At 67.1% G+C, this 20,070-nt stretch overlaps 2 protein-coding genes across 5 annotated transcripts; both read left to right on the plus strand.

Annotated features, from left to right (window-relative positions):
• Positions 1 to 873: 873 nt before the first annotated feature.
• On the plus strand, positions 874 to 8,179 carry ANKRD13D (ankyrin repeat domain 13D). Of its 3 annotated transcripts, none has more exons than XM_040609460.1 (15): positions 874 to 1,055; positions 2,200 to 2,335; positions 2,421 to 2,545; positions 2,908 to 2,953; positions 3,032 to 3,175; positions 3,546 to 3,735; positions 3,956 to 4,022; positions 4,102 to 4,183; positions 4,713 to 4,774; positions 4,874 to 5,004; positions 5,379 to 5,536; positions 5,614 to 5,760; positions 6,464 to 6,627; positions 6,714 to 6,808; positions 7,360 to 8,179. In XM_040609460.1, exons 1-15 carry the CDS (start codon positions 966 to 968, stop codon positions 7,598 to 7,600), a joined length of 1,878 nt encoding a protein of 625 aa, XP_040465394.1. In that variant the 5' UTR covers positions 874 to 965; the 3' UTR covers positions 7,601 to 8,179. The 3 variants fall into 3 exon arrangements, with proteins under 3 accessions (XP_040465394.1, XP_040465395.1, XP_040465396.1); XM_040609461.1 differs by having other exon boundaries at positions 6,729 to 6,808; XM_040609462.1 differs by lacking the exon at positions 874 to 1,055 and having other exon boundaries at positions 2,230 to 2,335; positions 2,429 to 2,545.
• An 812-nt stretch (positions 8,180 to 8,991) lies between these two features.
• On the plus strand, positions 8,992 to 15,509 carry SSH3 (slingshot protein phosphatase 3). Of its 2 annotated transcripts, XM_040609415.1 has the most exons (14): positions 8,992 to 9,082; positions 9,841 to 9,878; positions 10,083 to 10,248; positions 10,851 to 10,969; positions 11,036 to 11,107; positions 11,239 to 11,304; positions 12,051 to 12,239; positions 12,530 to 12,623; positions 12,722 to 12,850; positions 12,924 to 12,970; positions 13,528 to 13,674; positions 14,227 to 14,427; positions 14,898 to 15,144; positions 15,235 to 15,509. In XM_040609415.1, the coding sequence occupies exons 1-14, from the start codon at positions 9,032 to 9,034 to the stop codon at positions 15,424 to 15,426; spliced, it is 1,758 nt and encodes a 585-aa protein (XP_040465349.1). In that variant the 5' UTR covers positions 8,992 to 9,031; the 3' UTR covers positions 15,427 to 15,509. The 2 variants fall into 2 exon arrangements, with proteins under 2 accessions (XP_040465349.1, XP_040465350.1); XM_040609416.1 differs by lacking the exon at positions 11,036 to 11,107.
• Positions 15,510 to 20,070: the final 4,561 nt, after the last annotated feature.

Consider the following 20,070-nt stretch of genomic DNA (forward strand, 5'->3'; position numbering starts at 1 on the left):
CTCCACCTCATTTCGGGGGTGGCAGAGGTGTCTCCGCACCTGCTTAGGGGCACCCTGCCCCATGCCCTGTCACCCCCGGGGGGCTGCCCTTGTGCCCTGCGGGGAGGGGGGGGGCAGGGGCAGCGCTGGGGGTCGGGTCCTCGTGAGTGACCTTGGCCATCCCCGTGTCGTGGGGCTGTGCAGGCAGCACCCCCCGTCCGCAGCGCCCGGTGGTCTCCGTTCGTGCCGCTGCCGTGGGACGGAGCGCAGCAGCCGCCCCAGCCCGGGAGTGCCGGTGCTGCGCGGGGCTGGGGCCGGAGAACGGGGCTGGGGGGGGGGGGGGCGGGCGATAGGTACTCACCGCGGGGCTGGGGGAAGGGGGTCCCGGGGTGCCGCAGACCCGCGCGGTGCCCAGCAGGAGATGCCGGGTAGGGGGCAGCCCCCGGTACCGGGGCAGCTGCGGGGTGACGGGTCCCCAGCGCGGGGCGGGCCGGGGGGGCCCCGGTGCCAACTCCGGCGACGGGCGGCCTCGCCGCGGGATGCGCCCCGGGGCGCGGTACCGGGGGCGGGGTCCAGCGTCCCGCAATGCCCGGTGCAACGTTCCGGGTGCCGGTGCCTCGGCCGCCGTGTCCGGTGCCCGGTTCTGGGTACCGGTGCCCCGCCGTGCCCGGTGCTGCCGATGCCCCGCCGTTCCCGCTGCCGGATGCCGGTGCCTCCCCGTGCCCGGTGCCGGATGCCAGCGCCCCCCGCCCCGTTCCCGGTGCCTTCGCGGTGCCGGATGCCGGTGCCACCCGGTGTCGGGTGCCGGTGCCCCGCCGTGCCCGGTGCCGGGTGCCGGTGCCCCGCCGTGCCCGGTGCCGGCCCCGCCCCGCGCCGCCGCGCTGCGCCGCCGCCGCCGCCCCCGCGCGCAGCCATTGCGGGCAGGCCCGGCGCTGCGGCCCGTCCGCCCGCGCTGCCCGGCGCGGCCCCGGGGACATGGTGGCGGGATGGCCCGGCCCGCCGACACCTTCCCGCTGCACCGCCTCGTCTGGCACAACCGGCACCAGGCGCTGGACAGCGCCCTGCGCTCCGGAACGGTGGGCGTCGCCGGCACCGGCACACCGGCACGGCGGGGGCACCGGCACCGAGCGCCCCCCCCCCCCGCCCCGCCGCCACCGGGCAGCGGGCCCTCCGCGGGCTGGGGGGGGGAGCGGAGGGGACCCGGGCACCGGGAGCGCCCGGGTGGGGGCCGGGGGGGGGAGGGCAGCGCGGGCGGGCGCGGTGGGAGAGTGGGGGAACCGGGGGTAGGGGGCTGGAGGCGCTGGGAGGACTGGGAGCACTGGGGGGAATGAGGGCACAGTGGGCCCAGAGCACTGGGGGGGACTGGGAGTGCTGGAGGGGCTGGGAGAACTGGGGGGGACCGAGGACACAGAGGACTGGGAGCACTGGAGGGACTGGAGACATAGAGGGAGACTTTAGGCACTAGGGGACTTGAAGCACTGGGGGAACTGGGGGCACAGGAGAGACTGGGAGCATGGCGAGGGACTGGGAGCACTGGGGAAAATGAGAGCATGGTGGACCCGGAGCACTGGGGGGGGACTGGAGGCACTGAGAGTACTGGGGGGAACTGGGGGCACTAGGGGGACCTGGAGCACTAGTGGGGGCTGGGAGCACTAGGGAAGACTGGGAGCACTGGGGGGGACTGGGAGCACTAGGGCAGGGGGAAGTGGGAGCAGTGGAGGGATTTGGGGTACAGGGCACTGGGGGGCACAGTGCACTGGGAGCAGTAGGTGGGACTGGGAGCATTAAGGGAAGACTGGGAGTACTGGAGGGACTGGGGGCACTGGGATACTAGGGGACTGTAGCACCAGGGGGCTGGAAGCAACTGGGAGCACTGGGATCGGGGTTCTATGGGTGCTGGAACAGGAGCTTTGGAAGTACAGGGAGACTGGGGGCTCTGAGGTACTGGGGCACTGGGAGAAGAGGGGACTGGGAGCACTGCGGGGACTGGTGGCACCGGGACAGGGCAACTGGGAGTACTTTAGATAGAGAAGAACTGGGAAATTGGGGGCACTGGGCCTTGGGACCATGGGGGATGCAGAGATGGGAGCAGGAGGGCACTGGGGGCGGGCACCCTGGGGGCACAGGGACGAGCTGTGGGGTGCCAGGGGGCACTGGGGTGGGGGTGGGGGTGCCTGGGAACCCCCAAGCCAGCGGCCGTGACCTTGCCTGCCCGTGTAGCATGACGTGGAGCTGACGGACCCCCGTGGCCGGACCCCGCTGGAGCTGGCCGTGTCCCTGGGCCACCTGGAGTCGGTGCGGGTGCTGCTGCGGCACAACGCCAACGTGGGCCGGGAGAACGCCAACGGCTGGACAGGTACGTGGGCACAGGGGCCCCCCAGGGCGGGGGGCGCGGTGACGGGGCACTGGCTGTGCCCGGCTGATGGTGCTCCGTGCCCCAGTGCTGCAGGAGGCGGTGAGCACGGGGGACCCCGAGATGGTGCAGCTGGTCCTCCAGTACCGTGACTACCAGCGGGCGACGCGGCGGCTCGCCGGCATCCCCGAGCTGCTCAGCAAACTGCGCCGGGTATGAGCTTTCCCTGGGTGGGTACCCCCAGGCCCACCCCCCAGCACAGGGGTCCTAGCAGGCTGGAGGCTCGGGCAGAGGGGAGCCCCTGGACCCCCTGCCAAGTCTTCCCAGGACTCTGGTCTCTTCCATGACTCCACTCTTTCCCCAGAGACCCCCTGCTTACCCTGCCCTACCAGCACCACCACCACCACCCCCCAGCACCCCACTCTCTCAGGACCTCCCGATCGCTGCCTGGGACCTCCATCCCTGTCCCCAGGACTCCCCATCTCCCCAGTAATCCCAGCAGAGCCCCCCCAGTTCCTCCAGGCTCCCCCTCGCTGTGTCAGCTGGCTGCTCCATGGCCCCCTCATCTCTTCCAGGCATCTGACTTCTACGTGGAGATGAAGTGGGAATTCACCAGCTGGGGTGAGTGGGGCTGGGGGCCAGGGGGGCTAGAGGGGCAGCACCCCCGCTGTGCCACTGATGGGGTACACGTGCCCGCAGTGCCGCTGGTCTCCAAGGTGTGCCCCAGCGATGTGTACCGCGTCTGGAAGCGGGGCGAGAGCCTGCGGGTCGACACCACGCTGCTGGGCTTCGAGCACATGACGTGGCAGCGCGGCCGCCGCAGCTACATCTTCAAGGGTGAAGGTCAGCTCCAGCTCCGGCGGGACACCCTGGGTCCCCACATACCCTCAGGGACCCTCTAGTGACCCTGGGGAGCCCCCAGACCCCGTGCACTATGAGTACTCCCCCCATAAGGACCCCGTATCACCTATAGGGACCCCCTGGGGACCGCAGTTGCCCCTCCTGGCAGTGCTAAGGACCACCTCAGCCCCCCACATACCAGGGCTCTCAGTCCCCTGCTGGGACCCCCAGTTCCCCGCTGGCCCCCCCAGATACCCCGGAGATGCAGTGCCCCCAGGCTGGGGGTTCGGGGTATCATGGGGTGCCGGATGCCAACCCAGACACAGGTGGCAGGGTGGCAGTGGCAGGTGCTGACCCGTGTCCCCGTGCGCAGACGAGGGAGCGGTGGTGATGGAGGTGGACCACGACAAGCAGGTGGTCTACACCGAGACGCTGGCTCTGGCCCTGCACGAGCCCGACCTGCTGCTGGCGGCCATGCAGCCCTCGGAGGAGCACGTGGCCGGGCGGCTGACGTCCCCCATCGTCTCCACACACCTCGACACCAGGAACATCGCCTTCGAGCGGTGGGCTGCCACCCCGGGAGGGTGCTGGGGGGCACGGGGGGGGCACCATGGCAGAGCCTGGCACGGCGGGAGGGGGCTGTGCGAGGGCTGCCACAGGGGAACTGTGTGCGAAGGGGAAGGAAACGCTTGTGCAAGAGGGCGAGCGGCATGTGGGGAGCTCCCCCCCCCCCCCCCCCCCCCCCCCCCGCTGCAGGGAGCTGATGCCTCCCCCCGTCCTCAGGAACAAGTCAGGGATCTGGGGCTGGCGCTCGGAGAAGATGGAGGTGGTCAGCGGCTATGAGGCCAAGGTGGGCACAGCCGGGAGGGGATAGGGGGGAGGACCCCCCCTGTCCAGTGCGCAGCGGGGCTGATCCTGTCCCCCGGCAGGTGTACAGCGCCAGCAACGTGGAACTGGTCACCAAGACAAGGACAGAGCACCTGTCCGATCAGGACAAGTCACGTAGCAAAGGTGACAGCCCCATCAGCCAATCAGGGGGCCTGCCTAGTGTGGGGACGTGCCCCCCCCTCCTAGTGCAAGGCCCACCCCCTTCCTGGGTGGGATGCGCCAGGCATTGCGTGCCACACTGGGTGCTGGGTGGGACATGAGTCAGGCATGGGACAGTGTGTGGGGTGTCACCCATCAGGCATGGGACGCTGGGTGCTGCATGTGACGTGTCAGGTGTGGGACACCGTGGGTGCTGGGCGTGACACATCCATCAGGCATGGGGCACCATGTCGGGTGTCATCCATCAGGCGTGGGACAGCGTGGGTGCTGGGTGTGACGTGTCAGGTGTGGGACAGCATGTGGGGTGTGACCCCTCAGGCGTGGGGTCTGCTGGGCATCACCCATCAGGCGTGGGACACTGCGGGTGCTGGGTATCACCTATCAGGTGTGGGACCCCATGCAGGGTGTGACCCGTGACAGCGCAGGCAGCTGTGGGGGTGCTGTGCCCCCTGCCTATGCTGCACCCCTGCACCTTCCCTCTCCACCTGGCCAGGCTCCAGGACCCCCTTCCACTCCTTCCTGGGCATCGCGCAGCAACATGGCACCCACAACGGGGTGAGTGGCTGGGGTGGGGGGTCCCCCAGGGGCTGGGGTGTCCCCCACAATGCTGGGGATCCCCAGGAACAGGGCTGAGGGGTGCTGCTGCCGCCACAGGCGCCCGTGCTGCAGGCTGCCAGCCCCACCAACCCCACGGCCATCACCCCCGAGGAGTACTTTGACCCCCACTTCGACCTGGAGACCCGCAACATCGGGCGCCCCATCGAGATGTCCAGCAAGGTGCAGAGGTGAGGCCACCACCCCGGGGTGCCGGGGTCCCAGGGATGTGGTGCTGGGGTGACAGGGAGATGATGCAGGACGGTGACATGGCCCTAGGGTGGTGGGACCCATGGGGTTGGTGATGTGGCCCCCCGGGATGTAGCACTGGGGTGTAGGGACCCAGTGAGGGTGGTGAGCCAGTCCCTGGGAGGTGGCACTGGAGTGGCAGGGCACTGTGGGGGTGGTGACAAGGTCCCGGGGACATGACACTGGTTGTTGGGATCCATGGGGGTGGTGGTGGGGTCCTAAGGGATGTGGCGCTGGGTGTCAGGAGCCATGGGGGTGGTGGCGGGGTCCCAGGGGCCATGGCGGGGTTCCCGTGCCCACGCTGGTGCTTGGGCAGGTTCAAGGCAACGCTGTGGCTGTGCGAGCAGCACCCGCTGTCACTGGCGGAGCAGGTGACACCCATCATCGACCTCATGGCCATCTCCAACGCCCACTTCGCCAAACTGCGCGATTTCATCACCCTCAAGTTGCCCCCTGGCTTCCCTGTCAAGATCGGTGAGGGTGGGGTGGGGTGGGGCAGGGCAGGGGAGGGGCTTATCCAGGGGCGGGGCCACTGACCCCTGTATCCTCAGAGATTCCCCTCTTCCACGTGCTCAACGCCCGCATCACCTTCAGCAACCTCTGTGGGTGCGACCAGCCACTGGGCTCCGTGCGGGTGTGCGCCCCTACCCAGCCCCCAGGTGCCCACCCCCCTGGCACCCAGCCCCCTGGTTCCAGAGGTGAGGCTGGGGGGCTGCTGTGGGATGTGGGGTGCCTTGGGGCTGCGGGGCTCTGGGGGTAGGGGTCCTCCCAGAGCTGGTGGCTGTGGGTGCGGGGTGCTGGGCACTGGGGGGGATGCCTGGATGTAGGGTGCTGCTGGGTGCTCTGGGGCGGGGGTGCTGGGTACCACCGGGCTGGGCATGGGGCACAGGGTGGTGGGTGCTGTGGGGTGCCATGGGCCCCCCATGGGTCACAGGGTGGTGTGGCCATGGGCTGGGAGTGCAGGGTGCTGTGGGGTGCTCAGGGGCACAGAGCACCCATGGGTGTGGGTGCCATGGGTGCAGGGTACTATGGGATGCCGTGGGGTGCCATGGGACACTGTGAGGTGCTGCGGATGTGGGGTGCCATGGGATGCCATGGGGTGCCGTTGGACACTGGGGTGCCATGGGCACAGGGTGCCATGGGGTGCTGTGGGATGGCACGAGGTGCTGTGGGACACCACAGCGTGCCATGTGATGCCACAGGGTGCCACAGGATGCTGGTGAAATGTCGGGTGCAGAGTGCTGTGGGCTGCCACAGGGCGTCATGGGACACTGCGGGGTGCCATGGGGTACGGGGTGTTCTGGGACACCAGCAGGGTGTCACGGGACACTGTGGGGTGCCATGGGTGCCGTGGGCCGCCGCGCGGTGCTCAGGGCACCCCATGGGTGGGCGTTGCGGCAGGCTGGCCCTTCCCGTGCGAGGTGGAGGCGGGGGTGTTCGAGGTGCCAGCAGGGTACACGGTGCTGGGCGCGGGGCGCAGCGAGCCCCTGCGGGACGAGGACGACGACCTGCTGCAGTTCGCCATCCAGCAGAGCCTGCTCGATGCCGGCACTGAGACTGACCAGGTGGGACCCACCCCCCGACTCCACTGCGGGCCTGGCTCCGCCCTCCCGCCTTGGCCCCGCCCCCGGGTGCAGGCCCCGCCCCTCAGCCCCACCCCCCGCAGGTGACCATTTGGGAGGCGCTGACCAACACCCGCCCCGGCGCTGACCCGCCGCCCTACGACGAGGCCCTGCAGCTGGAGCGGTGGGGCTGGGCCCAGGGGGCCTCGAAGGGGCAGGGTGGGGCAAGGGGCGGGGCATGGGTGTGGTCTAGAGGGGAGTGGCTGCCTGATCCCGGGTGGGTGTGGTTGTAGTGGGCGTGGCTAACAGCAGGAGTGGGTGTGGTTGTATTGGGTGTGGCTAACAGCAGGAGTGGGTGTGGCTGTAGTGGGCGTGGCTGGCAGCAATGGTGGATGTGGCTAGCAGACAAGCAGGACCATCAGAGGGATGGGCGTGGCTATGATGGGCAGGGCTAAGAGCAGGGGTGGGCGTGACTAGCAGGTGGGCAGGGCTAACCACGGGGTGGGTGTGGTTATAATGGGCAGGGTTAACAGCAGGAGTGGGTGTGGCTATAGTGGGCGGGGATAATGGCGGGGTGGGTGTGGCTAGCAGATGGGTGAGGCCTGCGGAGGTGTGTGGCTGCCCAGCGCAGGGTGGAGCTGTGAAGTAGGCGTGGCTACCTGGGGTGGGACACGGGTGGGGCGCTGTGGGCATGGCCTCGGCAAGGGGGCGTGGCCACAGCGGTTCTCCCCACAGGGCCCTGCAGGAGAGCATGCTGCTGCAGGCGGGCCCCAGCACCGACCCCCCGGCAGCCGGGACCCCCCCCGGGGCAGGCGGTGGTAGCCCCCCGGCATCCTCCGGCTACAGCAGCTTTGCGGAGCAGCTGCGGCTGGCCATGGCACTCTCGGAGCAGGAGCAGGAGGAGCAGGAGCGACGCCGGCGTGAGGAGGATGAGGAGCTGCAGCGCATCCTGCGCCTCTCCCTCACCGACAAGTAGTGCCGGGGTGCTCGTCACGGGGACAGGGACATCCCACCGGGAGGACACCCCACGCAGGGACAAGGGACGCCCCACCGGCACTGCTTCACCCAGGGACCGCCAGGCACAGCCTCGCACGGGGACACCCCGGCGTGGGCACCGTCCTGCACCAGGAGACCCCAACACGGGCACAGCCGGTGCCGGGGTGGCACCCCCGTGCCAGGGACCCCCCTGATGTGGGCACAGTTCCCACACGGGGGGAATTGATCCAGGGATCCTCCTACCCCCAGGACCCCCGATCCAGGGATCCTCTCCTGTCAGACTCAAACCTTAGCCCAGGGACCCTGATCTGGGGACCCCTTACCCCAGGGACACCTCTATCCCCTGGACCCCCACCCTAGGGACCCCCACCCAAGGGATCCCCCTCCTCTTCAGTGTTGTACATTGACCCCATGAGGGGCAGGACGGACCCGGGGGTCCCCGTGGGAGGTGGCTGACCCCAATGTAAAGGCACCCCACTGTTGGGGGCTGTGAGGCCAGGCAGGGACCCCCAGGCCTCATTCCTCGGTTGGGGGGGGCTGGGGGTATGTATGTACATATACATATACATATATATATATACATGGATGTGTGCAGTGTGTGTCTGGCAGGGCCGCTGAGGGGGCATGGCCCAGGGGGAGAGGCCTGGGGAAATGGGCAGACCCTGCAGGATGGTCACTGGTGGGATCCCCCTTTGCCCCCCCCAGTCCTGCCCTGTGCCCTCGTTCCTTACCCCAAACATAATTTATTCAATCTATACTTGTGGAGAACCCCGCCCAGGGAGGGGGTGCCTGGCTGGGGACCCAGTGCTGAGCCGCGGGGTGACAAGGGGTTTGGGGGGGGCCAGGGCAATGGGGTGTCCGATGTGGGGTGGTGTGCCCCACCACCAGTGTGGGGGTGAGGGTTCCTGGGCATAGGTCTGAGGCAGGGTGTCGGGGTGGGCCAGCACCCGTGGGGGCACGGCCAAGGGACCCACAGCAGTGCCAGGGTGAGGGGTTCCAGGGAGGGGGGGGGGTCCTGGGTGCTGGGGACCCTCAGGGGTTCCTGCCTGCTGGGGACCTTGGGGGATCCGGGCTGCTGGAAGGTGAATCCTGGGGGGTCCCAGGAATATGGATGGGGGTCCAAGGTGCTGGGCACCTGGGGGGCTTCTGCCTGCTGGGAACATAGCGGGGTCTCAGGTGCTGGAGGGTGAATCTGGGGGGGTCCAGGGCCAACACGGATGGGGGTCCCGGGGCAGCACCGCTGGGGGGGTCCTGAGGACCTCGGGGAGGTCCCGCTCCGGGGAACGCCAGCCTGGGAGTTCCGGGCCCGGGACAGCCCCCCCCGCGGCCGCAGGCCGTGCCGTGCAGTGCCGTGCCCGTGCCCGCTCCCGTCCGGGCGGGGCAGCGGCGGCGCTTCCTGGTGCGGCGGGGCATGGCGCTGGTCACCGTGCGGCGGGCGGCGGGCTCCGCCGGGGGCCCCGCGGTGAGTGCGCGACGGGACGGGACCGGCGCCGGGGCTGCCCGGGGCCCCGCCGTGCGGCCGGGCCGGGGGAGCGGCTGGCGGGGGCGGGGGGCCGGTTCCCGGCTCGCCCCGGCGCTCCCGTGGGAAGCGCGGCTGCCGCTGGGGCTCCCGGCGGGAGGGGGGGGTGTCCCGGCTCCCGGGGCGGGGGGGCTGCCCCTGCTGCTCCAGGCGCTCCCGGTGGGAGGTTACTGGGAGCCCAGTTGCCTCCAGCACACTTTGGGGTCCCCTCTGCTCCCGGCCGGGGGTTGCCCCGTAGTTATGTGTGGGGATGTGTGGGAGGGGTAGTTGTCCTCAGTTGCTCCCACTATCCCCAGTGCTCCCTTCACAGTGCCAGTGGCTCCCAGTGCCCCTGCACCCCCCCCCCCCCCCAGGTAACTACTGGGCCTTATCTGCAGGTGTGCAGCCCAGAACCCCCCTGTGAGCACTTCTCCCCCGGGCAACGGCCAGCCAGGGTGGGGGGCACAGGGAAAGGACCCCCCCTGGCATCCCAAGGCTGATCCCCAGGGGCATACCTCCCCAGTAGGCCCCCTCCAGGGTCCCCCCCCACTCCCCCCCAGGGCCCTGCTGGTGCCCCATGCTGCTGGGGGGGGTGAGTCAGGCAGGGTGTCACTGGCCCATGGTGTGTGCTGGGGATGCTTGCTGGGCCCCCCAGGCATGGTCCATGCCCCAGGGTCATGCTCCCCGGGGGGCACTGCCCGCCCCCCCCCCATGCTTTGCAGGAAGAAGATGCACCCAGGCGTGGCCAGCTACAGCGGCGGTGAGAAGGGGCTCCAAAGGCACAGGATGGGGTACACGGGTCACCAGGGTGGGGAGGGGACACAGCTACCCCCCTGAGGAGCATTTCCCCACCCCATGGTGCCCCAGCCCCCCAGCTCTCCCCCACCTTGGAGGAGGGCTCTGAGGGTACCCTGGCCGCAAGGGCTGGGCCCCACATCCCGCTCAGGACCCTCCTGCCCCCCAGGCAGAGCTTCGTCATGGTCAAGGGGGCTGCGCTGCTGCTGCCTGCCGAGGAGCCGCTGGTGTCCGAGTCCCCCCAAGCTGCACCCCCCGGCCAGGTCCCGGGGCGGCAGGAGCAGCACCTGCAGCTCATGATGCAGCTGCTTCGCCCCCAGGATGCCATCCAGCTGGTAGGGCACAGGGTGGTGACAGGGCTGGTGACTGTGACTGTGATGGGATGGAGATGAGATGGGGACAGTGAAGAGATGGAATGGAAAGGGGATGGGATGGGATTGGTTGAGGATTGGAGATAAGATGGTGATGGGGATATGATAGGATGGGATAAGGACAGGATGGGGACAGCACAGGATGGGACAGGGATGGGAATGGAATGAGGACAGGGTGGGATGTAATGTGGTAGGATGTGATGTGATGGTTTGAGGATGGGGATGTGATAGGATAAGGACAGTATGGGGATGGGTAAGGTATGGGATGGGGACTGGAGGGGATGCAGTGGGGTGGGATGCAATGGGATGGGTTGAGGATGGAGATGTGATTGTATAGGATAAGTACCAGATGGGGATGTAATGGGATAAGGATGGGGGCAGGATGGGATGGGGATGTAGTAGGATGGGGTAAGAACAGGATGGGGACAGCACACTTCAGGACAGGACAGGATGGGGATGGGATACAGCCCAGCCTGCCCTGCAGTGTGCTTGCTGCTCCTCCCCTGGCAACAGGGGGCAAATCTTGGGGGTGCAGGGGCTCCCCTCATTCCACGCCCCAACCCTAGGCAGTGCGTCTGGAGTCGGTGCGGCCACGGCGGGTGCGGTACCTGCTGGTGGTGCGGCCGGAGGAGGCAGGAGCCGAGGGGCAGACAGCGCTGCTTGGTGTGGACTTTGCCCACGAGGGGTGAGTGGGAAGGGGGGGGGGGCAGGGGGGGCGGTGGACGCACCCCCTGACCTCTGCCCGCCCCAGGGCCACCCGCTGCACACTGGGCATGGTGCTGCCCCTCTGGAGCGACACCCAAGTCTTCCTCGATGGTGATGGGTAAGGGGTAGGCGGGACTTCTGGGAAAGGGAGGGGCTTATGAGGGTGGGTCTCACAATTGGGCGAGGCCTGTGAGGAGGGGTGGTGCTGGGGTGCCCACCCTGACCCATATGTCTCCCCACGGTGCCCAGAGGGTTCAGCGTGACATCAGGGGGGCAGACCCGCATCTTCAAGCCCATCTCTGTCCAGACCATGTGGTGAGCAAGCCCCGGCTGTGACCGTGGGCAAGGGGAATGTGAGCACCACTGTGGGCACGGGGGATGTGGGTACCACCATGTTTGGGGGGGATGTGGGCACTGCTGTGGGCATGGAATGTGGGCACTGCCACAGGCATGGGGGACATGGGCACTATGGTGGGCATGGGACGTGGCCACGACCATGGTCACAGAGGACATGGGCACTGCCGTGGACATGGGATATTGCCACCGTGGTGGGCACATGGGATGCAGGTACCACCATGGGCATGGGGGATGTGGGTATCACCATGATTATGGGGGATGTGGGCATCGCCATGGACACGGGGGATGTGGGCACTGCTGCTGCGAGCACATGGGATGTGGGTACCACCACGATCGAGGGATATATGGACACTGCCATGGGCATGGGGGACGTGGGCACCACCTTGTGCATGGAGGATGTGGGCACCACTGTGGGCATGGTGGACATGGGTAGCAGTGTGGGCATGGGAGGTGCAGGCACCACCATGGGCACAGCCAGGGCATGGGCATAGGGGCACTGCTGCGGGCACGTGGGAATGGGGGTGTGGGGAGGGTTTGGGCACATGGACCACGGCCAGGAGAGGGGAAGTGACACCCACACACAGTGGGAAGTCAGAGCAGGGGGACACTGGCACGGCCCTGGTGAGATGCCCTGGCCACGGTGGCGGGGAGGAGCCGTGGGGCGGTGCTGGGGTGGTGCAGTCGCCGCAGGTGGTGTGTGGCAGGGCCGTGCTGCAGGAGTTGCACCGCGCCTGCGAGGAGGCATCCCGCGGCGGGCACATCCCTGGGGGCCCGGCGCTGGCCTGGGCCTGTGGCTACGCAGCGGCGCTGACCTCGGAGCAGAGCTGCCTCAACGAGTGGCTGGCCATGGCCGACCTGGAGTCCGTGCGCCCCGCCTCGCCCCCGCCCCTCCGGTATGCCCCGCCCCCTGCCCCACCCACAGCCCGCTGGCCAATCAACACTGCTCCTGGGCGGGGTGGGGCTTGTGGGAAAGGGGTGTGGTCATTGGATGGGGCTCGGCTGGAAGGAGGGGCGTGGTCTGTGCTCAGGGGTGGCTAATGGAGGGGCTTCTCATCTAGGGAGGGGCATGGGGAGGAGGGGCTTGCATTTAGGGGAGGGGCTTGGGAGCAGAGGAGGTAGGGTGTGGGCAGGGCGGGGCCCGAGTGGGGCAGGTGACACGGTGATGCGGTGGTGCGGGTGCCAGGCTGGCGGTGCCGGAGCTGTCGGAGCAGGCGGTGCGGGCGCTGCTGCGGGATGTGATGGCCACCGCTGACCTGGAGAGCGTCACCTCCAAAGAGGTGGGTGCCCACAGCCAGGGGTCCTGGTGGGGAGAGCCTGGCTCGCGGGCAGGGGCAGGCAGGCAGAGGGCCGTCCCTCACCCCGTGGTGGTGCCCAGGTGCGGGAGGAGCTGGAGCGGCGCACGGGGCACAGCTTGGCTCAGCACAAGGACTTTATCGACAACGAGATGCTGCTGGTGCTGGCACAGATGGACCGGCCCTCCCACATCTTCCCACACCTCTACCTGGTGGGCAGCAGGGCGGGCAGGGTGGGCAGGGTGGGCAGGGATGTCCCCACCCCTCACCTCTGCCACCATGCAGGGCTCCGAGTGGAACGCGGCTAACCTGGAGGAGCTGCAGCAGAACCAGTGAGTGTGGAGTGGCATGGGGTCATCTGGGCTGGCGTGGTGGGGTGAGCATGGGATCATATGAGGTGGCATATTTGGGTCGCATGGGTCATCTGGGATGGCACAGGGTGGCATAGGGCCATCTGGGACGTCAAGGTGGGGTGGCACGAAGTCATCATGGTAGGGTGGGCACAGGATCGTCATGGAGTGTAATGGTGGTACAAGTATGAGGTCATCATGAGATGGTCCGGTGGGGTGGGTGTGGGCTCATCATGGGACACTGATGGTGTAAGTATGGGGTCACTGTGGGACACCCATTGGGGTGGGCATGGTGTCCTTGGAGGGCACACAGCAGGGTGGGCACGGGGTCACCATGGGCCATTAGTGAGGTGGGTGCAGCAGGACTGTGGCACCATGGTGGGGTGGACGTGGGGCACCGGGGGCATCCATCAGGGTGGGCATGGTGGTGTGATGGGGCTGGTGGCAGGTGGGCATGGGGCACTGCGGGGCACCCCATAGAGTACAGGCAGAGCCCCAACCCTGCATGCTGGCTGTGCCCCCTGCCCGTGGCACCACAGGGTCACCCACATCCTGAATGTGGCGCGGGAGATCGACAACTTCTTCCCGGCGCTGTTCACCTACATGAACGTGCGGGTGTATGACGAGGAGACAGCCCAGCTCCTGCCCCACTGGAATGACACCTTCCTCTTCCTCTCCCGCGTCCGGTCAGTGGGGCCAGGGCAGCCCCAGGGCACGGGGCGGGGGGACATCAGGGGCATACAAGGGGGGGCCAAGGTGTGAGGTGCATGGAGGGGCAGGGGCTGGAGGCAGCAGCAGGCTGGGGGGGGACGGGGGGGGGGCAACTGGTGAGGTGTCTTGATGACTGAGGCGGTGGGGGACATCGGGGCACTGGGAGTCCTGGGGACAGTGGGAGCTCTGGGGCATTGGGTCTGTGGACACTGGGGGTCCCGGGGGCCAGGGAGTCCTGGGGACAGGGGGAGCCCTGTGGCACTAATGCCCCGAGGACAGTGGTAGCACTGGGGAAAGGGGACCAATGGGCACAGGGAGCACTGGGGACATGAGGAACCTTGGAGCACCAATGACACTGGGAACAGGGGACCCATGGGGCATGGGGAGCACTGGGACACTGATGCACTGGGGACAGTGGGAGCCCTGGGACATGGGAGCCCTGGGGACACGGGGAGCCCTGGGACATGGAGTCCCTGGGGACATGGGGAGCACCGGGAGCTCAGTGGCAGTGCGGGTGGGTGCTGCAGGGCCGGTGGGGGCCGGGTGCTGGTGCACTGCCGCATGGGGCTGAGCCGCTCGGCAGCCACGGTGCTGGCCTACGCCATGAAGGAGTTCGGGTGGCCCCTGGAGCGGGCGCTGCGGCACGTCCGGCACTGCCGCCCCGGCGTCCTGCCCAACCCCGGCTTCATGCGCCAGCTCGACTTCTACCAGGGCATCCTGCAAGCCAGGTGGGTGGGGTGAGGGGTGGGGTGGGACATGCCCATGAGTGGGGTGGGTGGGGCCGGTGCAACTCCGCCCCTATGTGCAGGAGAGGGCGTGGCCTTCTGTGACCACACCCCCTTGGGCTGGGCAGGGTCGGCTTTGACTGTGACCTCTTGGGTGGTGTGGGTGGAGCCTGTTGTGGCCACACCTCTTTTTCCACGGGATGGGCCGAACTTCCTATGACCACGCCCTTTTTGTGGTGGTGGGTGTGGCTTCCTATGACCACGCCCATCAGGTAGGCGTAAGCTTCCTATGGCCGCACCCCTTTCATGTGGCCAGGTGGGGCTTCCTGTGGTCACACCCCTTTTGTGAGGGGTAGGCGGGGTTTCTGTGGCCGTGCCCCAGTGGGCGGGGTGGCCACGGAGGCGGAGCTTGTGGGACCCCTGCTCCACCACAGAAGGGGCGTGGGCCGCCGCTGACAGTAGGTGTGTGGCAGCCGGCACAGCAGCCTGTGGGAGCCTCGGGCGGCCGAACAGGCAGCCCAGCCCCAGCCAGGCCCGGAGGCCAGCCCAGGAGGCCTGTCCCCGGCCCCCTCCCCACAGCCCGCTGAGGAGGTGAGTGGGGGGGCGCTGCTGGGGACCTCCCGGCGCCCCCGCATCTCCCTCTGCGCCGTCATGCGGAGCATTAGCCAGCTGGAGCCCCCCGAGCCCCCCGAGCTGCCAGGGGAGCCCCTCGCCGAGGAGGTGAGTGCGGGGCAGGAGGTGACCGGAGGGGCTGGGGGCGCGGAGCTGTGGCGCTGGCTGAGCCCCACAGCGTCCCCCCCTCCCCTGCAGGTGTTCGAGGCCACGAAGGCAGCAGCAGGGGGTGATACGGCCGGGGTCCAGCCCAACCCCCGGCCCTCCTCTCGGCCCCGCCGCGTGGTACGCCAGGCCAGCCTGGATGGTGGCCCTGCTCCCGCCGAGGACCCCTCCCCTACAGCTGACCCTGCCCCCCATCTCCCCTCCACCCCCCCCCTTACTCCCTAACCCTGTAGGGCGTGGGACAGCCCGCTGCTATGCCCCCCGGGGCCCAGCTGCCACCCGCACCAGCAATAAAGAGTGGAAATGGCTGCCCTGGCGTGGGTCCTGCCCGCGGGGGTCTCTGCGGGGCCCAGGGACAAGCGTGGGACCCTCCCGCCAGGCCCTGCCCAGCTGCGGGGCATCGGCCGCTGCTCAGCTTGCCGTCAGTAGCGGCCAGAATGAACACGATGGCACTGAGTGGGAAAGGGACAGCGGGTGTTGCCTCCTGCCCTGGCGCGCAGCGGCGAGACGCCAGCACGACGCTCCGCCGCCATCTTGTGCGTTGGGCGGGCGGGGCGCGCATGCGCCGTGGGGCAGGGCGGGAACTGCAGCTCCCGGCGGGCCTTGCGCGGGATGGGGCCTTGCGCTTGCGCGCCGGGTCCTTCCGGGTTGCTACGGCAACGCGCGCAGGCCTGCCTCAGCCCCAGCGGCCTGGGCCGTGGCCGGGACCGGCACCGGCACCGTGGCCGGGACAGGCCCGGGAACCGGCCGCGGAGGAGTGAAGCGGCGCAGGGAGCTGGCAGCCCGCTGTAGTTGTAGCGGCGGGGCAGGCCGGGCGCTGGGGAGGCGGTGGGGGCAGGCTGTCATGGCGCGCCCCCAGGTATGAGAGGCCGTTTCATGGTGTCCGAGCCACAGCCTAGCGGGAGTGGGGCTCAAGCCACAGGAGGAGGCCGGGGTGGGTGGTAGCAGGGGCAAGGGTAACCCCCCGGGCAGCAGCAGGAGCCAGGCCCAGGCAGGGACAGGGGCCTGCAACTTCAGCACAGTGGGTGAGGGTACCTGGCAAGCCAACTGCTGTTGCCCCTGCAGCGCCTCAGCATCGATGGCTCCCTCACTGAGCTCTCTGAGTGCGTGAGCTTGGCCCACAGGTGAGGGCAGGCAGGAGGAAAGCCACAGACCTGGCTGCCTGCTACTGATCAGCCTGACAGCTGGGAGGGCAGAGCTGCAGGGCACAGCCTGCCCTGGGCTGGGAGGGAGGGCAGGTGTGTTGGCAAAGCTATCGATCGGGATCTTCTTGAGGCTGGAAGAGCCAGCGTGAAGCCACACATGGAGCTAGAAGGTTGCACGTTGCCTCTGACTGTGAGGGCCTGCATTGAGGAGCGGTGTCCTGACTGGAGCCTGCTCTGAGGCTGTTGCTTTGGCCAGGAGCCATCCCAGAGTCTTCCCCCCAACTCCAGGGAACCCACCACTCTGCACCCAGAGAGCTGCTGCAGTCTGCCCAGAGCCCTCACTGGCTTGCAGCCCACCGGGAAAGACCTGACTTGAGCAAGAGCCTTGGCGCTGCTGGGCTCTGCTGGCACCCTGACCTTTGCTCTGCTCTTGTCAGTCACATCTCACAGCCATTGCTGTGGAAGGGGCCAGGCAGGGCACTCGTAGCACAGGCACTGGGCACAGCAGCAACCTGGGCCTCAGGGTGGGGGGACCTCTTCATATCCCCTCCCCACAGGGGGACATGGGACAGAAGAGATACAGGTCACGGGTCAGAGCAAGGGGCCCCAGCACTGCCACAGGCTGTGCAGAGACTCCTGCGGGTGTTTTTTGGAGATAAGACAAACCTTGTTTTCTTCTTTGAGCCTTTCCTCACTTTGCCGTGGCTTGGGATCTTGAGCACCACCCACATGCCTTTGGATGCTTTTTGGGTGGGTTTTACTACCTCCCTCTCCCAACCCTCTGCCACTGCAAGGAGCCTGAAACCCCCCCCTCCCACAGGCAGAAGGAGCTCAGCTGTGGCATCAGCAGCCACCGAGCGGAGCACGACCGTGGCATAAAGTTGGACTCTGAAGGGTTAGGGCAGAGAAAGTGGGATGAGGTCTGGTGACCCCCCTTGGAGAGCCCCCCACTGGCTGCCTCCTTCCACCTGACCCCAGGGCCCTGCTCGGGGTAACACTGGGCTGGCTGGGCACGGAGCGCTTACCTCTGAGGGATCTGAATGCCCCTGTCCTGTTCCCAGTGGGAAAATCATGTCCCCCAAGTGGAACGAGTTCAAGAGCCTGAAGCATCTCTAGTGGGACAAGATCTGGCTGAATGATGTGATCCGGGGGTCTTGGTACCTGCAGTGTGAGTGGGCCTGGTGCTGTGAGCAGCCCCCCACCCCATCCTGCCTGCCCCCCCCTCTCAGGACATGGCCTGGGCTACTGCCGGGTCCAGCTCTCCACTGCTCAGCTGCAGGCTTGGCATAGAACAGATTCATTTTATTGATTAAGCAACATTAAAAGCTAATAAATTAAGTTATCAATAAATAATAACAAACACATCCTATTATTAATTTATGATTGAATGATTCCGCACAAAACAAAGCTACTAATTATGGCTCTTAATGTTATGAATCCCACAGGACTGCAGTTGAAATGACAGCTCTATCACTCCTCCCTTCCTACTGCCTGGGAGGGAAGGGTCCAGTCTGAGTCCTGATGGCCGGGGGGCACTGTCCCTGCCAGGCCTGGCTCTGCAAGTCAACAGCACTGCAATCCGCAGTCACCTGCACCCCTAATATCAGAACATTCCCTGTGCTGACCTGTGCCTGATTTTATACCTTATTCTCTATTTTTTCCATTTCTGGGCCCTTTTTGCTACACTTCCACCTTCCTTTTGCCAGCCAAACAGCCTGTTCCTAATAACTTTTTCTCTGTGGGTCCCAATTTTGTTTCATCCATACCCAAGTCCGATGTTTTTATATTACTACATAGGTAGTATGGAATACACAGGATTCCAGGTGCAGCTACCTAGGAATAGGTGGCTTTGCTAGTGTCCACCCCTCCCTTCTCCCCCTGAGCCCTGGGGTGCGTTGGTGCCTACCAGAGTGGCACAGCCCAGGCATGGGAGAGGAGAGCAGTGAAATCGTCCCTCTTCCCTTCGCCCCACAGATGTGGAGGAGAGGAGGAATCCTGCCTGCAACTTTGTGGTGCTGCTGGAGGCTGGGGACAGGCAGGAGCACTGTGGTCTAGTGCTGAGCCTCCACGGTCCCCCAGACCCTGACAACACTGCAGCTCCCATGGGGTGCTGTGTCATGTCACAGAGTCACAGCACGGTCAGGGCTGGAAGGGACCCCTGGGGGTCACCCAGCCCACCCCCCTGCTGAAGCAGCTCCCCTAGAGCAGGCTGCACAGAGCCGCGTCCAGGCGGGTTCCAACGTCTCCAGAGAAGGAGACCCCTCGGCCTCTCTGGGCAGCCTGGCCCAGGGCTCTGCCACCCCCGAGGCAGAGAAGTTCCTCCTCACATGCAGATGGAAGTTGCCGTGTTGCCGTTGGTGCCCGTTGCCCCTTGGCCCGTCGCTGGGCACCGCTGAAAAGAGCCTGGCCCCGTCCTGCTGGCACTCGCCCTTAAGGTGTCTGTAGGCACTGATCAGAGCCCCTCGGTCTTCTCTCCTCCGGGCTGAGCAGCCCCAGCTCTCCAGCCTTTCCTCATCAGGGAGATGCTCCATCCCCTCATCATCCCCACAGCTTCTGCTGCCCCCTCCCCAGTAGCTCCCTGTCTCTCTGGAACTGGGAGCCCAGCACTGGGCACAGCACTCCAGATGTGCCTCACCAGGTCAGAGCAGGGGCAGAGGATCACCTCCCTCGACCTGCTGGCCACACTGCTCCTCATGCTGCCGTGATCCCACTGGCCCCTTGGCCACCTGGGTACACTGCTGGCTCACAGGCAACTCACCAGCACTCCCAGGTCCTCCTCAGAGCTGCCTACCAGCAGGTCAGCCCCAGCCTGTACTGGTGCACGGGGCTGTCCCTCCCCAGGTGCAGGATGCGACACTCGTCTTCGTTGAACTTCATTAGATCGCTGTCTGCCCCACTCTGCCACCTGCCCTGTCTGGCTGCGTGGCAGCGCAGCCCCTGGGGAGCCAGCCACTCCCCCCAGTTTGGTATCACCCACAAACCTGCTGCAGGTACGTGCTGTCCCTCCATCCAGGTCACTGATGACTAATGAAGAATAATGTCCCACCGAGGGCCTCTGCGCAGGATGGGGCAGTGCCTCACAGGGCTTGTGGGCTGGGCCGGGGGCTGCCAGTGCTAAGCCCACCACCCCCTCGGCAGCACTGCAGGCAGGCAGCGGTCCTGTCCCGTCCGACCCCCACCCACGGTCCCAATACGCCCCCCCTAGACTGACCAACAAGGGCGTGACCCAGCCAAGCCCCTGCCAGCCTGGGGCCACCTTTGTCCCCAGCTCTCCAGCCCCGTTGGCCGCCCCCCCCCCCCGCCCCGGCCCAGTGTTACCCCGGGGTATGGGCAGCCCTGGCCAGGGCAGCGGCAGGCAGTGTTGCCCGCTCCATGCTGCCATTGCGGGAACCTGCATAGGCAGCCGCTCGCCTCATGGCTCCTCTCTGATTTTCTCCAGGTGCAGAAGACGAAGGACAAACCAGCAGCATTGCTCTGGTACCAGCGCCATGTCTACACCCGTGCTCACAGTTTGGAGACTTCTCCTCTCCCAGCTTCACCAGTCCCGCTGGCATTACTGGGAGCCCTGGCAACACTGGCTTCTGGGCTCACCAGCTCCCCTCACCCTTTCCATGCCTGGCAAGCGGTCCCCAGCACCCAGCGGTGAGGCACAGGGCAGCTGCCCCATGGAGCTCGACACCCTGCACATCCTGGAAGGGCTGATCTCACTCCCCAGGGCAACACG

Source organism: Falco naumanni, chromosome 10, assembly GCF_017639655.2.
Source record: "Falco naumanni isolate bFalNau1 chromosome 10, bFalNau1.pat, whole genome shotgun sequence".
NCBI classification, from domain to species: Eukaryota; Metazoa; Chordata; class Aves; order Falconiformes; family Falconidae; genus Falco; species Falco naumanni.